Raw genomic sequence first — 25,098 nt, 5'->3', positions numbered from 1 at the left:
TCCTTCCAGCCCTGCTCCCTGCTGGACTCTGCCACCTGCTCTTTTCCTTTCCTACACCCATCTTTTGAAAAAAGCACCCTATTTCTAGGCTCAGAATTCCTTTATAGGAGAAACTTCACCAACCTAGTGCCTTGTGGGTAGACAACTGGGTGACTTCTAGATTTTCATCACCACAAATCACAACTTACTGAAGAATGTTATATTTTTGTCCAATGAGTGAAGAACATATTGGTAGGATAAATTCCTAGAAGTGGTACTTCCATGCCACCAAATACATGTACTTATAATAAAACAAAAAGACACTGCTGAGCTGCCTCTTAAAGGGTTGTAACATTTACCTTTCTACCTCTAATATATCTTGTATATTCTGGGAAGAATTGCATTAAGAATAGTGTGTACTGCTGGGCATGGTAGGCATGCCTTTAATCCCAGCACTCAGGAGGCAGAGGTTGGAGGATTGCCTTGAGTTCGAGGCCACCCTAAGACTCCATAGTGAATTCCAGGTCAGCTTGGGCTAGTGTGAGACCCTACCACTACCCCACACCTCCCAAAAAAAGAATAGTGTGCACTGGGTAGGAAGAAAGAAAACCACTCACTTTAGCTGTGATTTTCTCTAAGTTCTCTTTAAATTGGTCTCTTTCCAGTTTGAGTATCTCCTCTGCTTTCCTTAGGTTATCTCTTTCTGTTACAAGAGTCTTTATTTCTTCAAAGTTTTCATGAAGTTTCTGAGCCAAAGTTAAATTCTCCATCTCTATCTTACTCAGAGTCATGCCTTGTTCCTTGAGTTGTTTCTGTGCTTCACTGTGTTTTCCTTCTAATTTAAGAAGCTGAAGTTCATTTTCCTTCAGTTCTTGAATCTGAAAATATCATGAAACTATGTTAAGACACAGATGTTTAAAAAAGAAAGGCTAAAGAATACTTTCTAAACATCTTAAGCGGTTGGTTTTTCCATGTTATTCCCATTCTACATAAATTCACATATTTTTCTTTTGAGGTGTAATAGAAAGTCTACTAATCTTCAGCATGTAGCTCAATTGCCCTTGATGTATGCATGCATGTATAATAGTATAACCCAGATCAAACTAAAGGACATCTCTAGCACTTACAAAGTAGCTATGTACCCCTTCCTAGAAGTAACCCTATTCCATTTTTATCAACTTGGATCAGTTTTGTTTACTTTTGAATGTATGGATGATAATACTATTATGTATTTTCTTATGGATAAATACTTAGATTGGTTTCATTTTCCTATTATTTTGAGTAAAGTTGCTATGAATATTCTTGTAGGACTTTAGGTACATACCCAATGAGTGGAAATGCTAGGCCTTACTGCAGGGGTATATTCACCAGCAGGAAAGTGCCAAGTTGTTTCTCAACATGGCTGAACTGTTTATATCTCCAAAGGTTTAAGACATAAAGAAACCAGATGCCAGATCAAGGGAGTGCCCTTTCCTTTCCCAAAACACCTTTTTTCTTTTTTGAAAGTTAGTGTCTGAATATTCTAAATCCACTTTCATGTGGATTCTTAGAAATAATCCCCCTGAGCATGTTGACAGTGCTCTTTCTGAGCCACACAGCAATTCTTAGTTCCTTCTGCTTTAAGAGACCCTTGAAAGAACAGTGACTCATCTGATTATTACACAATAAAATTAATTACATTTTAACTTGTTCATTACTGTGAAACTGGAGCTTGAACCAGAAGCCAGTGAATACTAGGCAAGAGCTCTACTCCTGTGCAACACTGCCAGCCTGCTTATACTTCTCTATTGTTAGAAAACTCTTCCCTGAGCTGGGCATGGTGGCACAGGCCTTTAATCCCAGCACTTGGGAGGGAGAGGTAGGAGGATTGCCATGAGTTTGAGGCCACCCTGAGACTACAGAATGAATTCTAGGTCAGCCTGAACTAGACTGAGACCCTACCTCGGAAAACAAAACAAAACAAAAAAACACTCTTCCTGTGCTTATCTCCCCATGCTCCTTCTACTTCAAGAAATAAACAGCCAGGGCTGGAGAGATGGCATAGCGGTTAAGCGCTTGCCTGTGAAGCCTAAGGACCCCGGTTCGAGGCTCGGTTCCCCAGGTCCCACGTTAGCCAGATGCACAAGGGGGCGCATGCGTCTGGAGTTCGTTTGCAGAGGCTGGAGGCCCTGGCACGCCCATTCTATCTCCCTCTATTTGTCTGTCTCTCAAATAAATAAAATTAAAAAAAAAAAAAAAAAGAAATAAACAGCTGTAACTGTGAACCTGGTCCCTAGTCGATGGCTGGGAGGGTCACAGGCCCTTTTGTAGAAGCTTATACAGCTTTTTGGCTAAATGTACATGATGTGCCTATCAAGTGTTTTCTAAATAACCATATTTCTGCCTATAGATCAGTGCTGCTGACAGCTTTGGTCACAAAAATCTGCTTTTTGTATTGGTCAGTTGTACCAGTAGAGCCTCCTAGATGAATAAAGTGCTGAGAATAAGTGATTGATACATGTCCAGCCATAAACAGGGAATCTATTTACTTAACCCAAGGCTTAGGGAATACTTCAGAAGAGAGAACAAAAGAATGTATGAGCTGGAAGAAATGGGAGAAAATGTGTGGAATGCTGACTTCCAGGCATCTTGTAGTATTACTCTCTTGCTTCACAACAGCAGTGATTACCTTCGCAAACTAGGTTTCTGAGCATCCTGTGTAGGATTGCGCCACCCAACCCTCCTGAGGATTTACACATAGTTAATGGTTAATGGGAGAGAGGGAGGCATTTTCTTCAGTGATGTAGCCACTAGTAAGGTACACAATGGTCTTGTAAACAAACTCTCACACCTGCTCCTGGAAACAACCCTACCAAAAAAAAAAAAAAAAAAAAAGTAGAAAAGGGGGCAAAAAAGTTGGGCAAATGAAAGGATGAGGGGGACAGAAGGAAAAAAAAATTAGTGGTGAATTAAAATACATGTTTGAAAACATCACAAGGGCTGGAGAGAAGACTCGGGAGTAAAGTATGCTTCCTGTGCCAGTGTGAGAGCCTGAGACTGTTAAGACTTCAAATCTCCAGATCGCATGAAAAACAGCTGGGCGTGGCCACTGTCACCTCAGTCTTCCAGGGGAGCAAAGACTTGAGAATCTTCAGAGCCCTGCAAGCTCTGGAATCAGTAAAGACTCCCGCCCAAAGAAGACCAGGGGGGAAACTGATGGAGCAGGACATCCAATGTTCCACTGTGGCCATCACAACCAGGTGAGCAAATGGGGTGCTGCAAGGGCACATAATCATGCCTACAGCACACAAACCACGTACACACATACCACACTATACAAACGTGCATACAAGCAAAAAATAAAGAACATGTCATTGTGAAACTCACTATTATACATAATTAATGCAGCATAACAAAAACATAAAAGGAAACAAAGACATACACACACACATATATACGTAAAATTTAACAGCATGCTTCTCTGTTAGTGGTTAAGTTTTTGAGCTTCCAATAAGACTTTCAACTTGGTTTCTTTCTTTTTTTTTTTTTTAAAGACTTGCGCCACCAGGCCTGGCCACAAGTATTATCTTTTCTTTTTATTTATTTATTTGAGAGCGACAGACACAGAGAGAAAGACAGATGGAGAGAGAGAGAATGGGCGCGCCAGGGCTTCCAGCCTCTGCAAACGAACTCCAGACGCGTGCGCCCCCTTGTGCATCTGGCTAACGTGGGACCTGGGGAACCGAACCTCGAACCAGGGTCCTTAGGCTTCACAGGCAAGCGCTTAACCGCTAAGCCATCTCTCCAGCCCAACTTGGTTTCTTTTTTTAAGGCTTCTATGGGATTTTGACACATTACTAAGCTTCTTTCTAAGGTACACTGAGATTATTTCCCCTTTTTGTTACAAACCACTACAATAAACAACTTTATGGTAGATATATTTGGGTGCATGTTTATACACACACATATATACATATATATGCATATAAATACACACTTGTTTGACAACTGAGTCAACATATAAGTATAGGATAAATTTCATAAATACTGGTTATAGAATTTAAAAAGTTCAAGAATCGTAACAGACTGTATTACTTCCCACTTGCCAACAATATCACTTGTTGCAAAGAAGGATGCATTACTGCCAGAAAACAACATTTCCCTCGTTGCAAATGGAATGTGTATAACTTACATTGGCTTCTGCTTTTGTAAGGCTTTCCCTCAGTTGGTCTCGCTCTGCTCTGAGGGTTTCCTCCTCACATTTTAGGTTATTGTTTTCCTCAGTAAGGAATCTTATTTCTTCAAGGTTTTCATGAAGTTTTTTATTCAGCCTGAACTTCTCTATATCTGCACATTCTAGAACTGAATTCTGGGTTTTGAGTTGCTTCTTCAATTGCTCCATTTGATACATGAATTCTACCAGATCATCTTTTGCTTTAGTAAGTTGATCTTCTTTTTCTTTAAGTTCCTGGATCTTAAGATAATCATACAATAAGTTTGGGCACACACACACAAAGGCAAATAGGTTTACTATGGAAATTTTTACCTGCCTTGAGTTTTAGGTTAATTCACATTCTATTTCACTACACAGAAGAGCTAGCTAGTTCAGGTCTCCTAGTTACTTAGATAAGTTTAAAATGCATACCTGTGCTTTTGCAGCAGCATTTGCATGTCCTAAGTCCCTCTGCACAGCTGCTAGTTCATCTGTCTTGTCAGTAACAGCCCTCTTGAGCTTGTCGACAGTGTCTTGCTGCTCTTTCAGGTGCACGTGAGCAATTCTTAGTTCATCTTCTTTTTCCAGGTCCTTTATATTAGAGAAAGAAAGACTACACTGAGAGGAATACTATTCCAATAGCACAGGAATGCATGTGGTCTCCTTATCCTCCTCTCAAGCCTTCTAGTCCTTGCCCTCCAAGTTACTTTTGCATGTGAACAGTATTCTAGATATATAGCTACCCAGTTAACATTTTCCCTAACAGAACACTTACAAATGCTGCATTATGGTTCCACTTCACTTGTTATCCAAGGTGTAGTACTCCATGATCTGAACATACTTACTGAACTGACTCCTATTCATTTTATCATGTGAATATCCTACAAATATCTTTGCATAGTCAAGCAATGGGTGTAGTACAATTAGTCACAACCAGACTCTCTGGAGCTGATTTTATACTTCCAGTCACCCTGTCACACTGATCTTTTAGGGAAAGACAGATCAACTCATTTTATTGATAGCTGAAGGTTTCCCTTGAGCTGGTCTCTCTCAGTTTTGAGAGTCTTCTCTACACTCTTCAGGTCATCCCTTTCTTTTTACACATCTCACTGCTTGAAGGCTCTCATTTAGTCTTTGAGTCAACCTCACATTCTGCATTTCCACATTTTCCAGAGCTGACCTCTTGGCCTAAACTTGCTCTTTCAAGTGTTCTGTTAGATATGCATTTTCTGCGGTGCCATCAATAGAATCTGTCTTAAGAAAGTTTTCCTCTTTCTACTCAAGCTCCTGCTTGAGAGAGCAAGAGGGGGACACAGGCAGAATATTTTGTTTTTAAGAAAAAAGGATAATGCAGTTTAAATTAAGGCAAAAAAACTTACATTTTAGTCTAATGTATGCAGCTTTCTTTGCTCAGGGACATGAACACAACAATGAGATGTCATTTTCTTTCCTGTCTTTTTTTTTCTTTTTTCTTTTTTCCGAGGTAGAATCTCACTCAAGCTCAGGCCCACCTGGAATTCACTATGTAGTCTCAGGGTGGCCTTGAACTCACCATGATCCTCCTACCTCTGTCTCCCAAGTGGAGATGCGATTTTCTAACTTAATAAAACAAAACAAGTCCTGAATTTTCCTGTAACTCTGCATTTGGGTTTCCCAAATCCCTCAGCATATTTGCTACTTAATCTCTTTCTTAAAATATTCCTTGCACTATGATTTCTGGTTAATCATTAAGATCTCTTGTGACAAGCAGCTCCTTAACTTATTTAACTTCATACATATTTTCATGAGATTTCTGAGCTTCCATTCCATTAAGTTCTTCCTGTTTCTCATAAAGCTCCTGGATCTTTAAAATAACAATAAAAGAAGTTACTGTCCCAAAATATACATGCATGTGTATATATACGTTTATTTTGAGGAAAAATAAAAGATAAGTTCCAAAATGCTTTGTTTGTAAACAGCAGTATTACAGACAGCTGTCTCCTTCTCAAGGCTCCTCCCTCTGTTCCTCACCCTCAATTTACCTTTCTCTGTAATTCATGTTTGGCTGATTCCAGCTGCATCTGAAAGGAGGATATTTCATATTCCTTCTCTGATAGGATCGCTGTCAATCTATTAATCTTTTCATGTTGCTCTTTCAGACAACAATGAGCAATTTTAAGTTCTTCCTCGGCTTCCAGATGCTGTAGTATTAGAGACAATTCCAAGAAATTTATAGAAACATAACCATTACAATATAACCAACTTCTTTTGTGAAGCAGTTTTACAACATTTGCTTACAAAATATTTTAGGAAATTCTCTGTGCAAAGATGAAACCTACTTTGGTTGTGACTTCTCTCATGTGGCCTGTGAAACGGTCCTGCTGGGAGGGAAGACTCCGCTGTAGTTGGTGTAGGACACCCACTTTCCCATGGCCTTCAAGGCTCCCAGGCAACTTTTCTACGTCTATTCTTGGTGGTGCTGAATATCTGGCTTTGAACCTCCTCTTCAGTGGTCCTTTCTTACTTATTTTCGTAGTATCACCATCCTTTTCCCCCACAGTAAAGGAACATTCTCTGCCTTGAGCTTCTTGGATCTTAAGAGAATCATAGAATACAGTCGTTACTCAGAAATATTTTAATTTAGAGAGAAAGAAATCTGGAAATTTTTTGAAAAACTGAAACAGTATTTAGTGGCTCATTTTAGAATCTTTCTTTCTTCTTTGTTTGGTTTTTCAAGGTAGGATCTGGCTCTAGTCCAGGGTGGCCTGGAGTTCACCAGGTAGTCTCAGGGTAGCCTTGAACTCAGAGCAATCTTCCTACCTCTGCCTCCCAAGTGCTAGGATTAAAGGCGTGTGCCACCATGCCCACCCAGAATGATCTTTCTATTCCCCTATTCTTCCATTATTCAAGCAGTTGATGTCTTTTTAAAAGGACTAACTGTATTGTCAGGTATCTTATTAAGAGATTGGAGATTAAAAAATACAGGATTTCACATGATTTCTATCATGAACATTAAGGAAACAGACAGATATAACCCTAAACATCAATATACAGAGGTGCTGGGCTCCTACAGCAGGGCATTAATATCAAACTTATGGGTGAATAGAAAGGGTTTCATGGTATTGGGGTTTGGGCGATGTTCCCTGGGTCATAGAAAACTAAAAGCTGAAAGCTGTAGGAAGGAAGCACAAGTTCCACAATGGAGAGAGAGTGTGAATCGTGTAGGCAGTGAGATGATACCACAGCACCCCAAAATCCCAAGGTTTGTAGGAGAGCACTGTAGGGCTGTAGTGGGGCCCAGTAGCAGCAAGGTTCCTAGGCTACAAGTAAGATTCTGGTCTTTATTTCAAGAATGACAGTAAGATAGCAACCAATCAGTGAAGAAAAGTTTGCTTGGGATCAGAATGGGAAATATGTCACTTATATGTTTCAGGGTGGCCTGGAACTTGCAATTCCCTGTCAGCCTTCCAGGAGCTAGGAGTATAGTTCTGTGCTAAGATAACGGAGCAAATAATTTATTGTTGCCTTTATCCTTTACTTTAATTCACCACTGCTTCTTCTAAATCAGTTTTGAGTATTTAAGAAACAGTTGCTTCTGAACCAATTCTTTTTCAAGTTCAAGAGTTTCTTAACACTCATGAGCAATATGTAGTAATTTTCCAGTTCCCGTCACTTAATGATTAAGAAACATTTGAATAATACTGACTGGCGTGTGATTTTAACTAAAAGAGAACAGGCTTTTTATAAAGACTTAATTCTGATGAACTACTAATTAAATGGAAGAACAAGAGCTCACTTCAGCTGGGAATGATGTGCATGCCTGAAATCTCAGCACTAGGGAGGTGGAAATGGGAGGATCAAGGGGCTCAAGATCAGCCTTGGATACATGAAACCATGTCTCAAAAAAAAAAAAAAAAAAAAAAAAACCACATCAAACAAAAACCAACCAGCCAACCAACAGACCCACTGACCAACCAACCAACCAAAAACAAAACAAAAGTCCCAAACCCTCACTTTAGCAAGAATTTCTTTACGGTCTTCTTTGAGCTGGGTATGTTCAAGTTGAAATGCCTCTAAGATTTGCCAATCATCACTTTGTTTAGTTAGATATTTTATCTCTTTCTTTCCTCCTTGAAGTTTCTCCGTTAGCCTGAGCTTTTCCATAGCTAAGTTTTCTAGTGATGTTGAATCCATGGGTTTGGATTGTTCTTCTAGTGGCTCTAATTTATTCACTGTTTCTGGACATTCACTGACTTCTTTCACATTCGGAAGTAGCACTTGTTCTTTATGAAGCACTGGGATCTTGTAATATTAATAAAGTACAATGGTTACTATCTTGGCACTAGGATCTTGTAATACTAAAAGTATAAAGGTTACTATCTAGGCACTATAATCTCCTGATATTAATGAGGTACCCAGGCTACTATGTAGATTTTTATCATTTTTTAAAAAGAAAATATAAGGGCATTTATCAGGGTCTACCTTAGATCATAAACCTTTGTTTACTACTCTTCTTTAATCCCACTGATGCTATTCATGATTCTTAGTGCCTTTCTGGCATAACTTACTTCACTCCTGCTTAGAGACAAAGAAAAGCAACCCTTGTATTCTATCATCAAACTCTTAATTCAGTTAGTGTTTGAGACTAGTTCCCAAACTACTGCCGTTTTGTTTTTTTTTTTTTAATTTTTTTTGTTCATTTTTTATTTATTTATTTGAGAGCGACAGACACAGGGAGAAAGACAGATAGAGGGAGAGAGATAGAATGGGCGCGCCAGGGCTTCCAGCCACTGCAAATGAATTCCAGACACATGCTACCTTGTGCATCTGGCTAACGTGGGTTCTGGAGAATCCAGCCTAGAACCGGGGTCCTTAGGCTTCACAGGCAAGTGCTTAACCGCAAAGCCATCTCGCCAGCCGTACATCCCATTTTTTATGGGGGCAAACTGAATTCCCCTGATCTTAGTGGGACCATGTCATTTTGCATAGCATATTTCTGCATAGGAATTGAGGGATTTTAAAAATATGTGTGCACTGGGGAAAAGGACACTTTTCTTTATAGCATAGTTTCAATGCTTGGCACACAGAGGTTTTATTAGAATCTTTCAGTTTCTACACAGCATTTATGATTATTTGACATCTTCTTTATTTGATTGCTTATGTTTTGACATCCGAGTCAATATATATGTGTAGGATAAAATCCATAAGAAACAATGGTTATAGAATTTTTAAAGTTCAAGGATACTGACAGACTGTATTATTTCCCACTTGCCAACAATATCACTTCTTGCAAAAAAGGATACATTATTGCCAGAAAACAACATTTCCCTCGTTGCAAATGGAATGTATGTAACTTACATTGGCTTCTGCTTTTGTAAGGCTTTCCCTCAGTTGGTCTCGCTCTGCTCTGAGGGTTTCCTCCTCAAGTTTTAGGCTATCATTTTCATCAGTAAGAAATCTTATTTCTTCAAGGTTTTCATGAAGTTCCTTAGTCAGCCTTAACTTCTCCATTTCTGCAGATTCCAGAACTGTATTCTGGGTTTCGAGTCGCTTCTTCAATTGCTCTATTTGATCCATGAATCCCACAACATCATTGTTTGCTTTAATAAGTTGATCTTCTTTTTCTTTAAGTTCCTGGATCTTAAGATAATCATACAATAAGTTGGACACACACGTACAAAGGCAAATAGGTTTACTATGGAAATTTTTACCTGCCTTGAGTTTTAGGTTAATTCACATTCTATTTCACTACACAGAAGAGCTAGCTGGTTCAGTCTCCTAGTTACTTAGATAAGTTTAAAATGCATACCTGTGCTTTTGCAGCAGCATTTGCATGTTCTAAGTCCCTCTGCACAGCTGCTAGTTCATCTGTCTTGTCGGTAACAGCCCTCCTGAGCTTGTCGATAGTGTCTTGCTGCTCTTTCAGGTGCACGTGAGCAATTCTTAGTTCATCTTCTTTTTCCAGGTCCTTTATATTAGAGAAAGAAAGACTACACTGAGAGGAATACTATTCCAATAGCACAGGAATGCATGTGGTCTCCTTATCCTCCCTGAGGCCTTCTAGTCCTTACCCTTCAAGTTACTTTTGCATGTGAACATGTATTCTGGATATCCCGCTAACCACTTAACATTTTCCCTAACAGAACACTTAAGAATGCCGCATTATGGTTCCACTTCACTTGTTATCCAAGGTGCAGCACTCCATGATCTCAACATACTCATTGAACTGACTCCTATTCATCTTATCATGTGAATATCCTTCTACAAATATCTTTGCATAATCATGCAATGGGTGTGGTACAACTAGCTACAACTAGACTCTCTGGAGCTGATTTTATACTTCCAGTCATCCTGTGGCACTGGTCTTTTAGGGAAAGACAAACCAACTCACTTTAGTAATATCTGGAGTGTACAATGGCAGAGAAAAATCCCACCTTGTTACAGACATAAAGGGCAGTGTTATCTTGAGAAGCATCTATTAATAAAAACTGGACTACAGGGTCATACACACATCTGGAGTTCCTCTGCAGTGGTAGAGGATCTGGCATGCCCCCTCACCCCACCTCTTTCTCTCAAATAAATAACATATTAAAACAAAACAAAACAAAACTGAACTACACTGGTAGTCTAAGACCAAAGAACATCTACAGGTTGGGGGTTTCAGTCTGGCCTGCTACAGTTATGGGGTGAGGGAGAGTCCAGACAGGCATTTGTAGAGAATAAGAGGGCTGGACAGGGTATGGGCAATGCTTAGACGTCAGGAGTAGTCTGGCTCAGAGTATAAAGTATGGAAGCAAAGCATGTGTGTGTGTGTGTAAGGGGGGGGGGAGGGCAGATGTTATCAAGTGAGATTTACCCTAGAATTTAATAACTGAGCTTGAGGCCAGAGGGTGAAATAAATTCTGGAAGCAACAGTGTTGTTCACTGTTGTAGAGTCTGAATATCTTGAAGTCCTGGGGTGTACATCATAATTATAGCTGAAGTCCTCCAGCAGGCCAATTAACATTTAGGAGGCTGCATAAGTATGGACGCAGGTTCTAAACTCTTTTCAGTGCTGTGGGTGCCCCCAGACTCTCAACAAATTTGGGGGTATTCTTCAGTTTAAATGTATGTATATCAATGAGCTTAATAGCAGCATGCAAGAACTGCTTTCTTTTTAGAGAAGCAGATAAAAGAGAGAGAGAGAGAGAGAGAATAGGTATGTCATGGCTTCCAGTTGCTGTAGACGACATCCAGACACATGTGCCAATTTGGATATTCTATGTGGGTCCTGGAGAATTGAACCTTTGGCTTTGTAGGCAAGTGCCTTAACCTCTAAGCCATCTCTCCAGCCCAAGAACTTTCTTATATAATCCAAACACTAAACCTAAGATTCTACAGGACAGGAGTAGGGACTACCCTGAAGGCACAGACAGGCCAACTCCCTGATCAGATCATTACACATTGTACAGCAAAAGTGAAATATACTATGTACCAAAACATGAGAGAACACAGAAAACAAACTTTTGTATCTTAAAAGACATAAGAAGTGAGGGATGGAGGTCACTGGTGGAGCACTTTTCTAATATGTAGAAGGTCTCTGTCTGATGCTCAGTAGAACATGACAAAACAGCATAACAGTATAAAACAGTACAAAAGTAACCTATGGAATGGGAAAAGTACTTATGAATTATATAATGAATACCACATAAAAAAAAATTCACAACTGGCCCTGCACTGGAGGGTGCATGCAGCGGGCACAGAAAGGCAGCAAGACTGGAGGAGATAAACTACCCTGTGCACTTGAGCCAAACCACAGCAGAATCCACACAGGAATGGGGAGACGAGTAAGAGTGCTGCTTCCATGCTGGTCCCGATAACCAGCATCAGGGTGCAGGAGACAGACACGGATGTCAGGACGCTCAACACCTACCAAAGCAGAGATCCAGAAGCGCCTAAGAGCTCATCACTGAAGTAGACTTAAAACTCACCCACCACAGCTCAGGGAATTTTGCAGAATTGGGGGTGGAATGACTTTAAGAGCCACAGGTTTAGACATCATGCCCAGAGACATTTCCTCCCCCAAAAGATAACTGACTGCTACTCTATCAATGCATAAACTACAACCCCATGGGGAATATCTGCAAACCCACTGAGGAGCGTCCCCAACGGAATGGGGCAGGGACAAGGGAAAACAGGGTACCAGCATATGATGCATCCACATGAAACATTTTGTTAATAATATAAAAAATTAATAATTAAGAATTTATTAAAAAATTAAAGCTCAACAAACAATAGAAACAACACTCAGGCATCCTGCAAATAAGATATCAAATAACAAAGATCTAGAGAAGGAAACTTCCTTCTTTGCGTGGTTCTAACATCAAACCCAAGGCTCTGTTCATGGTAGGCACGTGTTCACATGGAGGAACACACCCGACGCAGAAGCTGGAACTATGTCCGCAGCTGGTGATTACACAAAAGGGGACAGCCACCATGAACAATATTGCCATATTTCTTCAAAAGCTTAGAAATAGAATTGCCATATGACCCAGAAAGGTATGCACACCAACGAACTGCAAGCAGAGTCTTGATATCTGCACACACATATTCACAGCAGTGTTAACTTTGACTACTCACAGTAGTCAAATGTACAAGCACCCATTATGTCCTGAAAAGATGAAGGCATAAGTGTAGTGTATACACACGCATGCACGCACACACACACACACACACACACACACGTTATTATGCCATGTAAAGGAAGGAAAAACATATTGATGCTTTGAGGACATTATGGTAATTGGAGAAAAGCCACCAAATAAGATAAACAGTGCATTCTTCTACTTTTCCAAAGACCCCACAGTAGTTAAGTTACAGAGACAGCACAGTTGAGTGGCCATTAGGTCTGAGAAGAAACAGTTTCTGTTTGATGGCTATTTAAAGATATCTAAACTACATCAAGTGTCAGAAAATATGTGATCTTCGATGTTTAATACATTTTTTTCTCTTTCCTTTTATGCTGCCTGCTAGCAGTTTTACTCCACGTTACTTTACACATATTCAACTTGGGCTCATAAAATTTTGAGCTATTCCCACTTTAAATAACAGATAAAACTGTGACCACCACTACATATGAAGCACATGCTGCTGCAGAGAAAGCTTCGGTAAGAGAACATGGAAGAGTAAAACTCATCCTTTACCTCTTGCTGAAGTTGACCCATAGCATCCACTGTATGCAGTGTCTCAGAAGAGTTCTCAGAAATGTTTCTTTTCAGTGTGTTAATTATTTCTTTGTGTTTCTTCAAGGACTCGAGTGCAGTGCGCAATTGTTCTTGAGTGTCTATGTTCTTTGTCAGAGAACATAAAACAATTTCCATTAGAATGTGATGCACAATGAATTCATAGCTTTTATTTCATTAGAAAAATGATGCCTATAAAAGTGTTTAGAAGGGCTGGAGAGATGGTTGAGCCGTTAAGGCACTTGCCTGCAAAGCCTTATGACCTGGGTTCTATTCCCCTAGTACCCACATAAAGCCAGATGCACAAAGTGTACATGGATCTGGAGTTTGTCTGCAGTGGCTAGAGGCCCTGGTGCAGCCATTCCCTCTTTCATCTTGCTTGCCAATAATAGTACTAATTTTTTTTTTGTTGTTGTTGTTAAAAGTATTTAGGGCCAGGTGTAGTAGTGCACACCTTTTATCCCAGCACTCGGGAGGCAGAGGTAGGAGGATCACTAAGTTTGAGACTAGCCTGATACTACATATTGAATTTTAGGTCACCCTGGGCTAGAGTGAGACCCTACCTCAAAAAACAAAGAATAACAAAAAAAAAAAAAAAGTGTTTAGGGAAAAAAATGGGTTAGAGACGCCCTGACTTTTCAGTGCTTAATCCCAAACCTTACCGTATTTATTGTGTCCTGAATGTCATTTCTAAGTTGGTCTCTCTCAATTTGCAGGCTCTCCTGGAGTTGCTGCAGGTCATCTTTTTCTTGAGTCAAAGTTTTTACTTCTTCTAATGTTTGCTGTAGCGTCTCAGTTAGCAGGCTGTTCTCCTTTTCCACAGATCGCAGGGCAGAATCCTTGTTTTCTAGCTCTTCCTTCAGTTGTTCCACCTCATCTAACCTGTCCTGACTCTTGGCTGTTTCCTGCTGGAGCTCCTGAGTCTTTCCAGAAAGCTTTAAAGTAAGAAAAAGTAATGTGATACAGTAAACACACACACACACCCAAACCAAGAAAAGAAAAGTCATTATTTTTCTGGATAACATTTTGTACCAAACTCAGTTGTCAAACTTACACTAATGCTTTCTGCATCTTTAGAGAGATTTCCTACCTCTTGTTTCATTTTCTCATTCTCTTCCAGGATATTTTTATATTTTTGCTCAAATTCCATATGAAGAGTTTTGAAATTTTGAAATTCTTCATCAATGTTTCTGCAATCCAGCTGGGAAGCTGCAAGGTCACCTTTAGTTTTCCCCATTTCTTCAAGTAAACTTTGAATTTTATTGTCTTTATGAACTACTTCAGAAATTAATTTTTCTTTTTCTGAAGTTATTATAGTGAGCTCTTTAGACTTCTTATGTATCTGTGGAAAAGATGTAAGATTTAAAAATGTTTGCAATACATGACAGCTATCCTGAAACAAGTTTCAAGGAAAAAAAGCTGTTTAAATTAAGGAAAGACAATTATTACTAGTTTTGCACTGCTGGAGCCGAGCACACCGGGCATAGTAGGCCATCTCTCCTACTCAGCTTCATTCTCAGCTCAGGCCACATTCTTGCCACTACTCCTCTAACTGGGGCTATTGAACTTCATCTTCAATGCTGTCTTTCTATTCTCTTTGGGCTCTAGTAAGGAGTACAGAGAAAAAAAAAAAAAAAAGCCAGTGGAAACACTTAAAGAGTTCTGTCTTTGTTTCCTTAGCAATCATTTTGGATTTCCAATACTATCACATGGCAGGAATTTTGTGTATTTCCTCAAAATTAATCTTTCTTTCTCTTTCTCTCTTTTTCTTTTAAATTAAAACTACTGAATGTAGCTGCTCAAGAGTTAAAAAAAAATTAATCTCCCAAGTACTAATCAGGACTGACCCCACTTAGCTTCTAAGATCAGAGGAGACTGGGTGTGTTTAGTATGGTATGGCCATAGACTAAAAAAAAAAAAAAAAAAAAAAAAAATCTATGGATAAATGTTCATATAAAATTGTTCTTTAAAAATATTATGGGGCTGGAGAGATGGCTTAGCCGTTAAACACTTGCTTGCAAAGCCTAAGGATTCCGGTGCAAGGCTCTATTCCCCAGTACCTACATTAGTCAAATGCACAAGTGGGCACACACGTCTGGAGTTCATTTTCAGTGGCTGGAGGCACTGGCACACCTACTCTCTCTCCCTCTTTCTCTCTGTCTGTCACTTTCAAATAAATAAATAAAAATAAAAAAAATATTATGTATGGGTGGAGGGATGGCTTAGCAGTTAAGGCATTTGCCTGTAAAGCCAAAGGACCCAGGTTTTATTCCCCAAGACCCACGTTAGCCAGATGTACAAGGAGGCACACACATCTGGAGTTCATCTGCAATGGCTGGAAGCCCTGGCATGCCATTCTCCCTCTCTTTGTTTGTCTTTCTCTGTCAAATAAATAAATAAAGTATTTAAAAAATATTATGTAAAAAATCAAATGATCTATATTGAGTTGTTGAATAGTTCATCACTGTGAAAGAGTAATGTGGAGGAAAATGAGCAAAAAAGAAAGCAGGACTGAAAAGATGTCTCAGTGGTTAAGGCACTTGCCTTCAATGTCAAAAGACCCAGGTTCAATACCCCAGTAGCCATGTAAAGCTAGATACACAAGGGGGCACATGAATCTGGAGTTCATTTGCAGTGGCTAGAGGCTCTGGTACACCCATTCTCTCTTTGCCTCTTTTCTCTCTCAAATAAATAAAATATTTAAAAAAGAGAGAGCAAAGAAGAGACAAAGAAAAGTTATATTACAGAAGAAGGTATAGTTAACAGCTTTACAGGCACATCAGTGTGAATCAACTATTACGTGTATTTTTCCTTTGGAGGGAAGACTAAAATCAATACCCACTTTCATACATCTCAAGTGTTGAGAAGTAAAAAAATTAGATTAAATTTTTTGTTGGTGTTGAGAGAGAGGGAGGAAGTGCATGTGTACAGGCATACCAAAGGCTACTGATACTGCAAATGAACTCTCGATACATGTTCCACTTTGTGCATCCAGTTTAACATAGGTGCTGGGGAATCAAACCCAGGCCAGCAGGCTTCACAAGCAAGTGCTTTTAACCACTGAACCACCTCCCCAGCCCAAGAACTTAGTTTTATGTTTCTAGGACAGCTGAATGAAATGCTCCTAAGACTAGTAAGATCTCTGCCACAGACTAGGCACTCCCATTCCCTCTTCATTTTTATAGAGGGAAAGATACAGAGAAAGGAGACACTGACAACAGGTATTTCCAGGCTCATTTAATAGCTGGAGTTTCATAGTGACTCTAAAAACTACTGGTGCTTTCTCCTTCTTTTCTTTTGGATGGTAGTACAAGGTGGCCTGGACAACTTCCAGCAAACTGGCTGCTTCAGCCTCCCAAATACTGGGAACATCAGGCATGAACTATCATGCTTAGCTACTTTTTGACATTTTTCTTCTTCAATGTAGTTATATGATTAGTAACACCCCTCTTTCCCCACACCCAATAACAACGACGATAAAAAGGTAAATACCAAGGGTGGGTCATAGAATTCTTCACATGCATGACTACTGAAATGGCTGGAACATGAATTATGCTATTAAGTGTATTCGTAAATATATCTTACACAAACACACCCACACCCACACATGAGTTTCTATTCAGTAACATAAACACAGACTAGAAGATGAAGTATTTATTTTCATTTCAGGTTGAGTGAAATGTTTAGTGTCTCTTTCCTAAATCTGCTTACCTCTGTCCTTAGCATTTGCACTTCTGAAGGTAAAGGTTTTAATTCTGAGAGCAATTTAACTTCTTTTCTCAAAGTTTCATTTTCATTAAATTCTTTGTTAAGTTCACTTTGGAGGTCATCAATCTTTCTTTCCAATTCCAAATTACAGAGCAAATCTAAGAAAGTTTTGATAAATTAGCCAATGTTGAAAAATCTTAATTTAATTTTTGATAGATTCTGAACCACTTTTCTCAAAATATGGTCCCTTGTATTTGAAAAACAATTGTTAAACACCTCAGCCTGTGGAATCTTTAAAATAAACACTAACAATGGAATGATAATGCAAGCAAGTATTGTTATTAAAATTCAGAACATTTTAACTGTTGGAATGTAGTCAAATTATTTAGGTACATTTCTCTACAAAGTCAATTTGGAAAAAAGATGTCTGATATTGTAAACTACCTTTTGGAACTTTGCCATCTAGGAGGGAATTGAGTTTTCTTATTTCATTAAAAGAAGATTGCAATTCTTTATCCAGATCAGCTTGTGTTTTCTTTTCTGTCTCCAATTGGCGTTGATATAGTTGAATATCATCTTCCATTTGCTTGCAGGAGTTTAAAAGTTTTTTCTATTGCAAAAAGATTGAAAATTCACAAAAACAGGAGTGACCATGATAACTACCTTATTATAAATGTGTGTGTGTGTGTGTGTGCACCATGATGCATGTGTGCAGGTCCAAGGGCAGCCCCTGGTGACAATCCTTGCCTTCCATTCTGAGGCAGAGTCTCTTGCTGTTCACTACTGTGCTCACCAGGCTAGCTAGCTCCCAAGCTTCTGGGGATTCTCCTGACTCTGCCTCCACCCACTGTAGGAGCTCTGGGGTTACAGACACTTGTGCTACTACTATTCCAACTTTTTGTGAGTTCTGAGGTCAGATCCTCACACTTGCATGACAAGGACTTTATCCTTTGAGCCATATCCCCAGCCATGAAAACTTTTGGATAATTACTCACTATTTTCTCTTTCAGCTCTAGGTTTTCACTTGTAAGGAAGGTTGATTTTTTCTTGGCATAAAGGACTACAGCTTCTGTATCAACCAAATCTTGTTTCATTTGTTTTAGGTCTTCAGTGGTTTCCTGATGAGGAGACACACAGGATCCAGTTAGATCCAATTTTGGTAGACTTGGAAATTATTTTGAAAAGAATGTAAATAGAACGTGTACATATTGATTTCCTGGGGATGTAGCTTAATTGGTAGATGGTTTTCCTAGCATGCACAGAGGTCTGAGTTCAATCCTCAGCACCACAGAAATGCAGCTATGGTGGCAGCAAACGCGTAATAGGAGACCAACACTGGCTACATGAGAACAAGAGACTCTGTCTCAACAAATCAAACAAAACAAAAAAAGATGTTGATTCTAGCTAATCAAAAAGTGTGAAACTTGGGGCTAAAGAGATGGCTTGGCAGTTAAGGTGTTTGCCTGGCAAGCCTAAGGACCCATTTTTGATTGCCCGAGTACCCTTTTAAGCCACATGCACAAGGTGGTGCATGTGTCTAGAATTTTTTTGCAGTGGCTGGAGGCCCTGGTCTGCCAAGGCTCTCTCTCTCAAGTAAATAAGTAAATAAATAAATAATTTAAAAATGTGTAACATATGCTATTCCATATGAAAAGATTTTTTTATTTTTATTTATTTATTTTTTTAGGTAGGGTCTCACTCTAGCTCAGGCTGACCTGGAATTCACTCTGTAGTCCTAGGGTGGCCTTGAACTCATGGCAATCCTCCTACCTCGGCCTCCCAAGTATTGGGATTAAAGGCATGCACAACCACAACTGGCTTGAAAAGAAATGTTTTTCACAATGAAAACATTTAAGAGATTCTAGCCATACTGTTCCATATTAAAAAAAGTAATATATGCAAGTACAATAATTTTTTATGTGTGTGTTCACAGTATGGGTGTGATGTATGGGGCATGCACATGTGTGCACCTCATGTATGCAGAAGACAGAGGACAATGTGGTGTTCCTCTCTATCGCTCATCTGAATATCTTGTTGAGACATGGTCTCTCCCTCAACCCAGAGATGCTGTCCATCAGAAAGCCCCAGTAATTCTCCAGTTTCTGCCCCCTGCAGAATGGGGTTCATACATGTTTATAGCAATGCCCAAATTTTTATGTAGGCTCTGTGGAGTGAAGTTTAGTTTCTAGTCCTAATGCTTAAGTGACAAGTGTTTTTAATTGCACAGCCATCTCCTTGATCCTACAAGTATTATAACTTAAGACATCTGTTATTGCTTAATAAATGACTTAATTAATAAACTATGGAAGCAGTTATTTTGAATTATACTATTTTCATCCCTATTAATCAAATGAAAAAAAACCTCAACTTATTTATTTGACAGGGAGGGAAGTGGAGACAGAGATAGATAGATAAATAGAGATCACAGATGGATCAGGGCCTCTTGCCACTACAAAAAATCTCCAGACACATGACTATGTATCTGGCTTTATGTGGGTACTGGGAAATTGAACCTGGGCCAGCAGGCTTTAAAAATAAGTGCTTTTGGGGCTGGAGAGATGGCTTAGCAGTTAAGCGCTTGCCTGTGAAGCCTAAGGACCCCAGTTCGAGGATTGATTCTCCAGGACCCACGTTAACCAGATGCACAAGGGGGCGCATGCATCTGGAGTTTCTTTGCAGTGGCTGGAAGCCCCGGCGCACCCATTCTCTCTCTCTGCCTCTTTCTCTTTCTTTCACTCTCAAATAAATAAAATAAAAATGAAGAAAATTAAAAAAAATTTTTTTTTAAGTAAGTGCTTTTAGCCCCTGAGCCATCTCCCCAGCCCATAAATTTATTTCTAAATTCTATGAAGTGGTAATGACACTGACAGTATATTTTTCAAAGAGTTATTGACAGATTAAATATATTGAGTGTAATCAAGCCCAGAATATAGTTGGTTCAATACAAGCATCTGCTCTCATGATGATTATGATGGCATATTAGAAATGCCAAAGCAATCACATGAAAAAATAAAGCCACTTTTACCAATGAATATGACAAGTCCATTTTTATAGTATCAGAGTTTTGTATGTTTATGTGTTTCTGTAAATTCTTAATCTGGTCTTCTTTATCTTTAAGAAGTTCAACTTTTGAACTTAGTTCATTCTAAAAGAATGAGAGAAAAATAAAACAGTATTTAGTATATAACTTGAATTTAAAAGGATTAAAAATAACATACATAATATTTTGAATTGGTCAGAACTCAATTGGTAATATTTACAATGTAATCCCTTTATTTCCTATAACCACGTATAATTGCATAGTACACATTATAGCTGCAGTTACTTATCAACAGAAAGAACATTAGCGTTTACCTCCAGATCCTGATTATATGCTTTTGCATGCTTAACTAAATCCTTTAAGTTGGAAATTTCATGAATTAGTTCCACCTGTAAGAACATGTGAACAGGAAACAAAGCAAGTCAATAGTTAGTAAAGCAAAATAAATAAATGAATAAAAATTTTTTACAAGGGCTATAGGGAAGAAAACCAGAGAATGCATTCTTTCCCAGCTTCAGAATCTCCCACACAGGTGGGACTGAGAGATCACCTCCTAAAGCTACTGCACAGAGCACCTTGTGATTTACAATCTAAGAAACGCCACCAAAGCAAAACAAATCCTATAAAATAAGGAAATATGACAAAAACAAAATAAAACACAGAAAACCTTGGCCATAATCCTATAAAGCTACAATAATGTTAGTAGCAAACTAGTAATCACCAACCAGAGGAGACAGTACAGTGTAATCACAATTTTTAAAATATACATTAATGGATTTTGTTTAGAGTATGTTTATTCTATATGTTTTTTTTGGTCTTCCCAGTAACCATTTACTTGGCTCTATATTAACATGCTTTTGCATAGGTGTGATCTGGAATCAATGTTTGAAGTAGTGTCATTTCATACAGGAACTTTATGATATCATTATCACTCAGCCAAGCTGCACAAGTTTGGGATTATTAATTATTACTCTGTGAGTTATATAAGAAATATTGGGAAAATGATGCTATTGCTTTATATTATTTATCTATTTAAGAGAATAGAGATGAAAGTATTTATCTTTAGTTTTGTTTCCATCAAAATATCTGTATCTTAATTTTTGAGTACTGGAAAATCTTATACTCAAAACTAGTAAGCCACAAGTGATCAAAGAAAAATAAATTTTCCCTTAGAATCATTTAATAGTAATATTCAGACAAACACTTAAAGTCTAAAAGCAAAGTTTCTGGGTACATGTGCATACACTGGCATGTGTGTGTGGTAAGCTTGTGGAAGTCAAATTTCAATGTCAAGTTTTTTTCTCAACTGTTCTCAACCTATTGATTAAGACAGGGTTTCTGACTAAATCCAGCGATCACCCATGTAGTTACTCTAGCTAGTCAGTTTGCCCTGAGGATCCACTTGTTTTTGCACATTCATAGGTGTGCATCACCATACCATTTGGTCCTTATGTTCATGAGGCAAGTGCTTTACCAATTGAGCCACCTCCTCAAAGGAGAAGTATTTATCAATGGAAAAAGCATATTCTAAGGAAATATAAGGGATTTACTACAATGGTGTCTGTTTAGGACAGTTTTTGGAGGCCTAACTCAGTCTGGTGAGTTTTAGACTTCAGACTAGTGCTATAATTGACATTCTTATTTAAGTCCTATCCAATAAAAATGTAAGAAAGAACCCCTGAAAAACGTTTTAGCACTATTTCTGAGTGCTAATAGTCTAATTATTTTCTTATTTTCTGGATTAGTTCATCTTAACATGCAACACAATATTAAGCAGCTAGAAAATTTATGTGACATGGTTCATTTCCAAAGAACTCCTTTATAATAGGTCTTTCTATATCCTTTAAGATTACTTTAACTACTTATGAACATACTTTGTTTTTTGTTTTTTCAAGGTAGGGTCTCACTCTAGCCCAGGCTGACCTGGAATTCACTGTGTAGTCTCAGTGGCCTCGAACTCATGGTAATCCTCCTACCTCTGCCTCCCGAGTGCTGGGATTAAAGGCGTGCACCATCATGCCCAGCTTATAAATACACTTTTTAAAGTGAAAAATCATTAATATGAAGCTTCCACATGGTTAACCACAAAGTAAAATTCCTACTGGTCTCAGCAGGAAATGAGGTGCTCTGGGCAGCATCTAGCGTGCCTTCAGTAACTTACTTAACACAAATAACCAAGAGACACAACCCCACGCTTCCCCAAGATGTTCCTGTAAGCATTATGGAAACAAGTATGTGTAACCATGTTAAAACAAGGTAAATACAGTCATTCTTAAATCCTCCAGTTGTGTGTATCTGCTTACTTCTGAATCTTTTAAGAGAATGATACTTCTGCTAAGTGTGGTTTGTATTTCAGCCTTACCATCTCTCTTCCTCTTACCTCTTGATCTTTTTTACTTTCTCTTTCTAGAGTCTCAAATTCACCTACACAATCTTTTTCTGTTAATTTCAATTCCAGGTATTCATTTCGTCTTCTTAGCTGTTCATTGTCTAATACCAAATTATCATATTTAGCATGAAGGGAATTCAGCTCGCCTTCTAAGTTCTCCTATTATAAACAAAACCAAGTTTTCTAAGAGATTTTCAAATCACAAATTTTTTATTTCCTTAAATAATATTTAGACTAGTTGAAGGCCTAGGGCATTCTCTTCTTCAACGTTTCTACTACTCGGGAAAATTTGCTAAGTGTGGATAGCTTATTTTGGAAGAAACATAATAAATCAACAATTGTACAAATAAATCATAACTCTGCCTGTGCCAGAAAGGGAAAGTCCAATTGGAAAAGCAGAGAAAATACTGATAAGCCCACGTAAGTACAAGTCAAACTCAGTAATTAAACTGATTCTTTAGTTGCTCATCTGTCTGACTCATTTCTCAGATGGCTGAATTCAGGAGGAACACAGATATTAGATTGACCTCTAAATCTCTAATGGTTATTATGCTTTATGATATATCCTTAGAGAAGACTGTTTCTATGTCATTTTGAGAAAAGCTATGATGAGGCAAAAAAAAAAAAAAGGTTAAACTGAGGATTTGAGAATATGCTGTATCATTTTTATTTTTTCAATTAATTATTTATTTATTTGGTTTTCTGAGGTAGGATCTCACTCTAGCTCAGGCTGACCTGGAATTTACTATGTAGTCTCAGGATGGCCTCAAACTAACACTGATCCTCCTACCACTGCCTCGCAAGTGCTGGGATTAAAGGTGTGCACCAACACGCCTGGCTTTGCTGTATTGTTTTTAAATAACAAACTCTAATTTCTAATGTCTTAGGGATACAAAAACACTTTGTCTTTAAAAAATTATAGTCATCAATAATGGTAATCATAAATGCAGAGAGTACTTAAATTATATTCCAAAATTAAAATAAAAATTTCTTTAATATTTATAGAACTATACTGTATGTTTGAATATTTTGTCACTTTTAAATCAGCCTTCTATCCTCTTGGCATTTCCAAAATCAAACTTAAAACTAAAACTATCACATATAGGAAGATTTGCTGCTAAATCTGTGACTTCTTAGCACACACCTATTGCATGGAATGTTTAGCCTACCTCTAAATGTCTCATAGTTATTACCCAGAGGTATAAAATGAGAAAAACCTTCATTACATTCAAAATGTTCTAAGATATTGTCCAAGTTAGCAACATGCTACAACAATAAAATCCAGTAACAAATTTAAAGACAATTATTCTGTAAAATATTTTAAGTTACCTGACTTAGTAGCGTTGTTGCTGAGCTCCATTCTGTCTCAGTTAATGGTTCAAGAGTATTACTAAAGGTATCAGTCTCAACACACACAGCTAGAATTAGAAAAAGACATGTCTATAGGCATTTATACATGTACCTATATAATTTAGATGCATACATATTTATAAATAATTTTGATCCAATTCAAATGCATGATTACTGAAAACCATTCTGAGCAGAGGTAAGGCCATAGAAACCCATGGACTCTGAACATAAACAATGAGCATACACTAACAAAAGAGGTGCTTAACTATAACACTGTGAATTAAGACAGCTGGATGGAACCAGTACAGTGATAACATATATCCTGGAAAGCCGGGTGTGGTGGTACAGGCCTTTAATCCCAGCACTCAGGAGGCAAAGATAGAAAGATGGCTGTGAGTCTGAGGCCAGCCTGACAGTAGAGTGATGGCACCCTGAGCTAGAATGAGACCCTACTTCAATCATCCTTCCCCACATAAATATTTTTATCTCCTTGACAGAGTGTAGATTTTTGAATTTAACAATTGATCATTATCAGTAGATCTTTAAACACCTCTCAAACTTTAGTGTTGGAGACATAATTCTGAAACAAATTTCTATATAAATACCACTCTTTAAAAACTGGAAAGGCTTTAGGCAGATGTTCCATTCCAAATGAGTAACATAATATCAAGAAAACAAATGACTCATGATTCCACATTCTGTTATCTTCTTTTCTTTCTTTCTGAGACAGGGTCTCACAGTGCAACCCTGACTGGCTTGAAAGTACAAGCTCATGCTGGCCTTCAACTCATGGTAATCCTCCTAACTCAGCCGCCCAAGTGCTGGGATAATAGGCCTGAGCCACAATACCCAGATTATTAAGAGTTTTGGAATTAAGAGAGAATATTTTACAACTGTTTGCTTTCTTAAAATTACTTTTATGATAATCTTGTAATCAGATCTACCATAAATGCATTTTATTTAACCATGTTAAACATATTGACTGAGTTAGTGTATCTCTATGGAGAAGCATTTATAATTCAATGCGATTCCACTTAAGGCACTCACATTCATCAATTTCTCCTAATACAGTTATGGAAGATTTGTGTGTTCTGGTTGTTACATTCGTTGGCACTTCAAATTCATTTACATCAGTTGAATCACTCATTTTGTTAACTTTGCCTAAGCACCAAGTAACTCTTCGCTTCTTTTTAGCCTATAAAAAAAGAAATCAAAATTACTTCATACAGATCAGGGCTCA

The 25,098-nt window shown here is 38.3% G+C and overlaps 1 protein-coding gene across 4 annotated transcripts in view; it reads right to left on the bottom strand.

The window, feature by feature from the left end:
* LOC101597910 (centromere-associated protein E-like) overlaps nucleotides 1-25,098 on the bottom strand; it is a 69,415-nt gene that overhangs the window by 24,877 nt on the left and 19,440 nt on the right. Inside the window, exons 14-32 of one of the 4 annotated variants that reach the window (XM_045143200.1) lie at nucleotides 24,906-25,053; nucleotides 23,838-23,926; nucleotides 22,500-22,667; nucleotides 20,434-20,508; nucleotides 20,105-20,224; nucleotides 18,075-18,197; nucleotides 17,524-17,689; nucleotides 17,083-17,237; nucleotides 14,462-14,713; nucleotides 14,034-14,306; nucleotides 13,333-13,479; nucleotides 9,960-10,118; nucleotides 9,509-9,790; nucleotides 8,165-8,452; nucleotides 6,490-6,744; nucleotides 6,193-6,351; nucleotides 4,604-4,762; nucleotides 4,151-4,432; nucleotides 597-857 (exon numbers count right to left, since the gene is read on the bottom strand). In XM_045143200.1, the coding sequence (XP_044999135.1) occupies nucleotides 597-857; nucleotides 4,151-4,432; nucleotides 4,604-4,762; nucleotides 6,193-6,351; nucleotides 6,490-6,744; nucleotides 8,165-8,452; nucleotides 9,509-9,790; nucleotides 9,960-10,118; nucleotides 13,333-13,479; nucleotides 14,034-14,306; nucleotides 14,462-14,713; nucleotides 17,083-17,237; nucleotides 17,524-17,689; nucleotides 18,075-18,197; nucleotides 20,105-20,224; nucleotides 20,434-20,508; nucleotides 22,500-22,667; nucleotides 23,838-23,926; nucleotides 24,906-25,053 (3,561 nt within the window). The remainder of the gene's footprint in view (nucleotides 1-596; nucleotides 858-4,150; nucleotides 4,433-4,603; nucleotides 4,763-6,192; nucleotides 6,352-6,489; nucleotides 6,745-8,164; nucleotides 8,453-9,508; nucleotides 9,791-9,959; nucleotides 10,119-13,332; nucleotides 13,480-14,033; nucleotides 14,307-14,461; nucleotides 14,714-17,082; nucleotides 17,238-17,523; nucleotides 17,690-18,074; nucleotides 18,198-20,104; nucleotides 20,225-20,433; nucleotides 20,509-22,499; nucleotides 22,668-23,837; nucleotides 23,927-24,905; nucleotides 25,054-25,098) is intronic. The other 3 variants (XM_045143202.1, XM_045143201.1, XM_045143203.1) reach the window with 3 other exon arrangements.

Source organism: Jaculus jaculus, chromosome 2, assembly GCF_020740685.1.
Source record: "Jaculus jaculus isolate mJacJac1 chromosome 2, mJacJac1.mat.Y.cur, whole genome shotgun sequence".
Lineage (NCBI taxonomy): Eukaryota > Metazoa > Chordata > Mammalia > Rodentia > Dipodidae > Jaculus > Jaculus jaculus.
The sequence above is the reverse complement of the archived record's forward strand: the minus strand, read 5'-3'. Positions and strand labels throughout refer to the sequence as shown.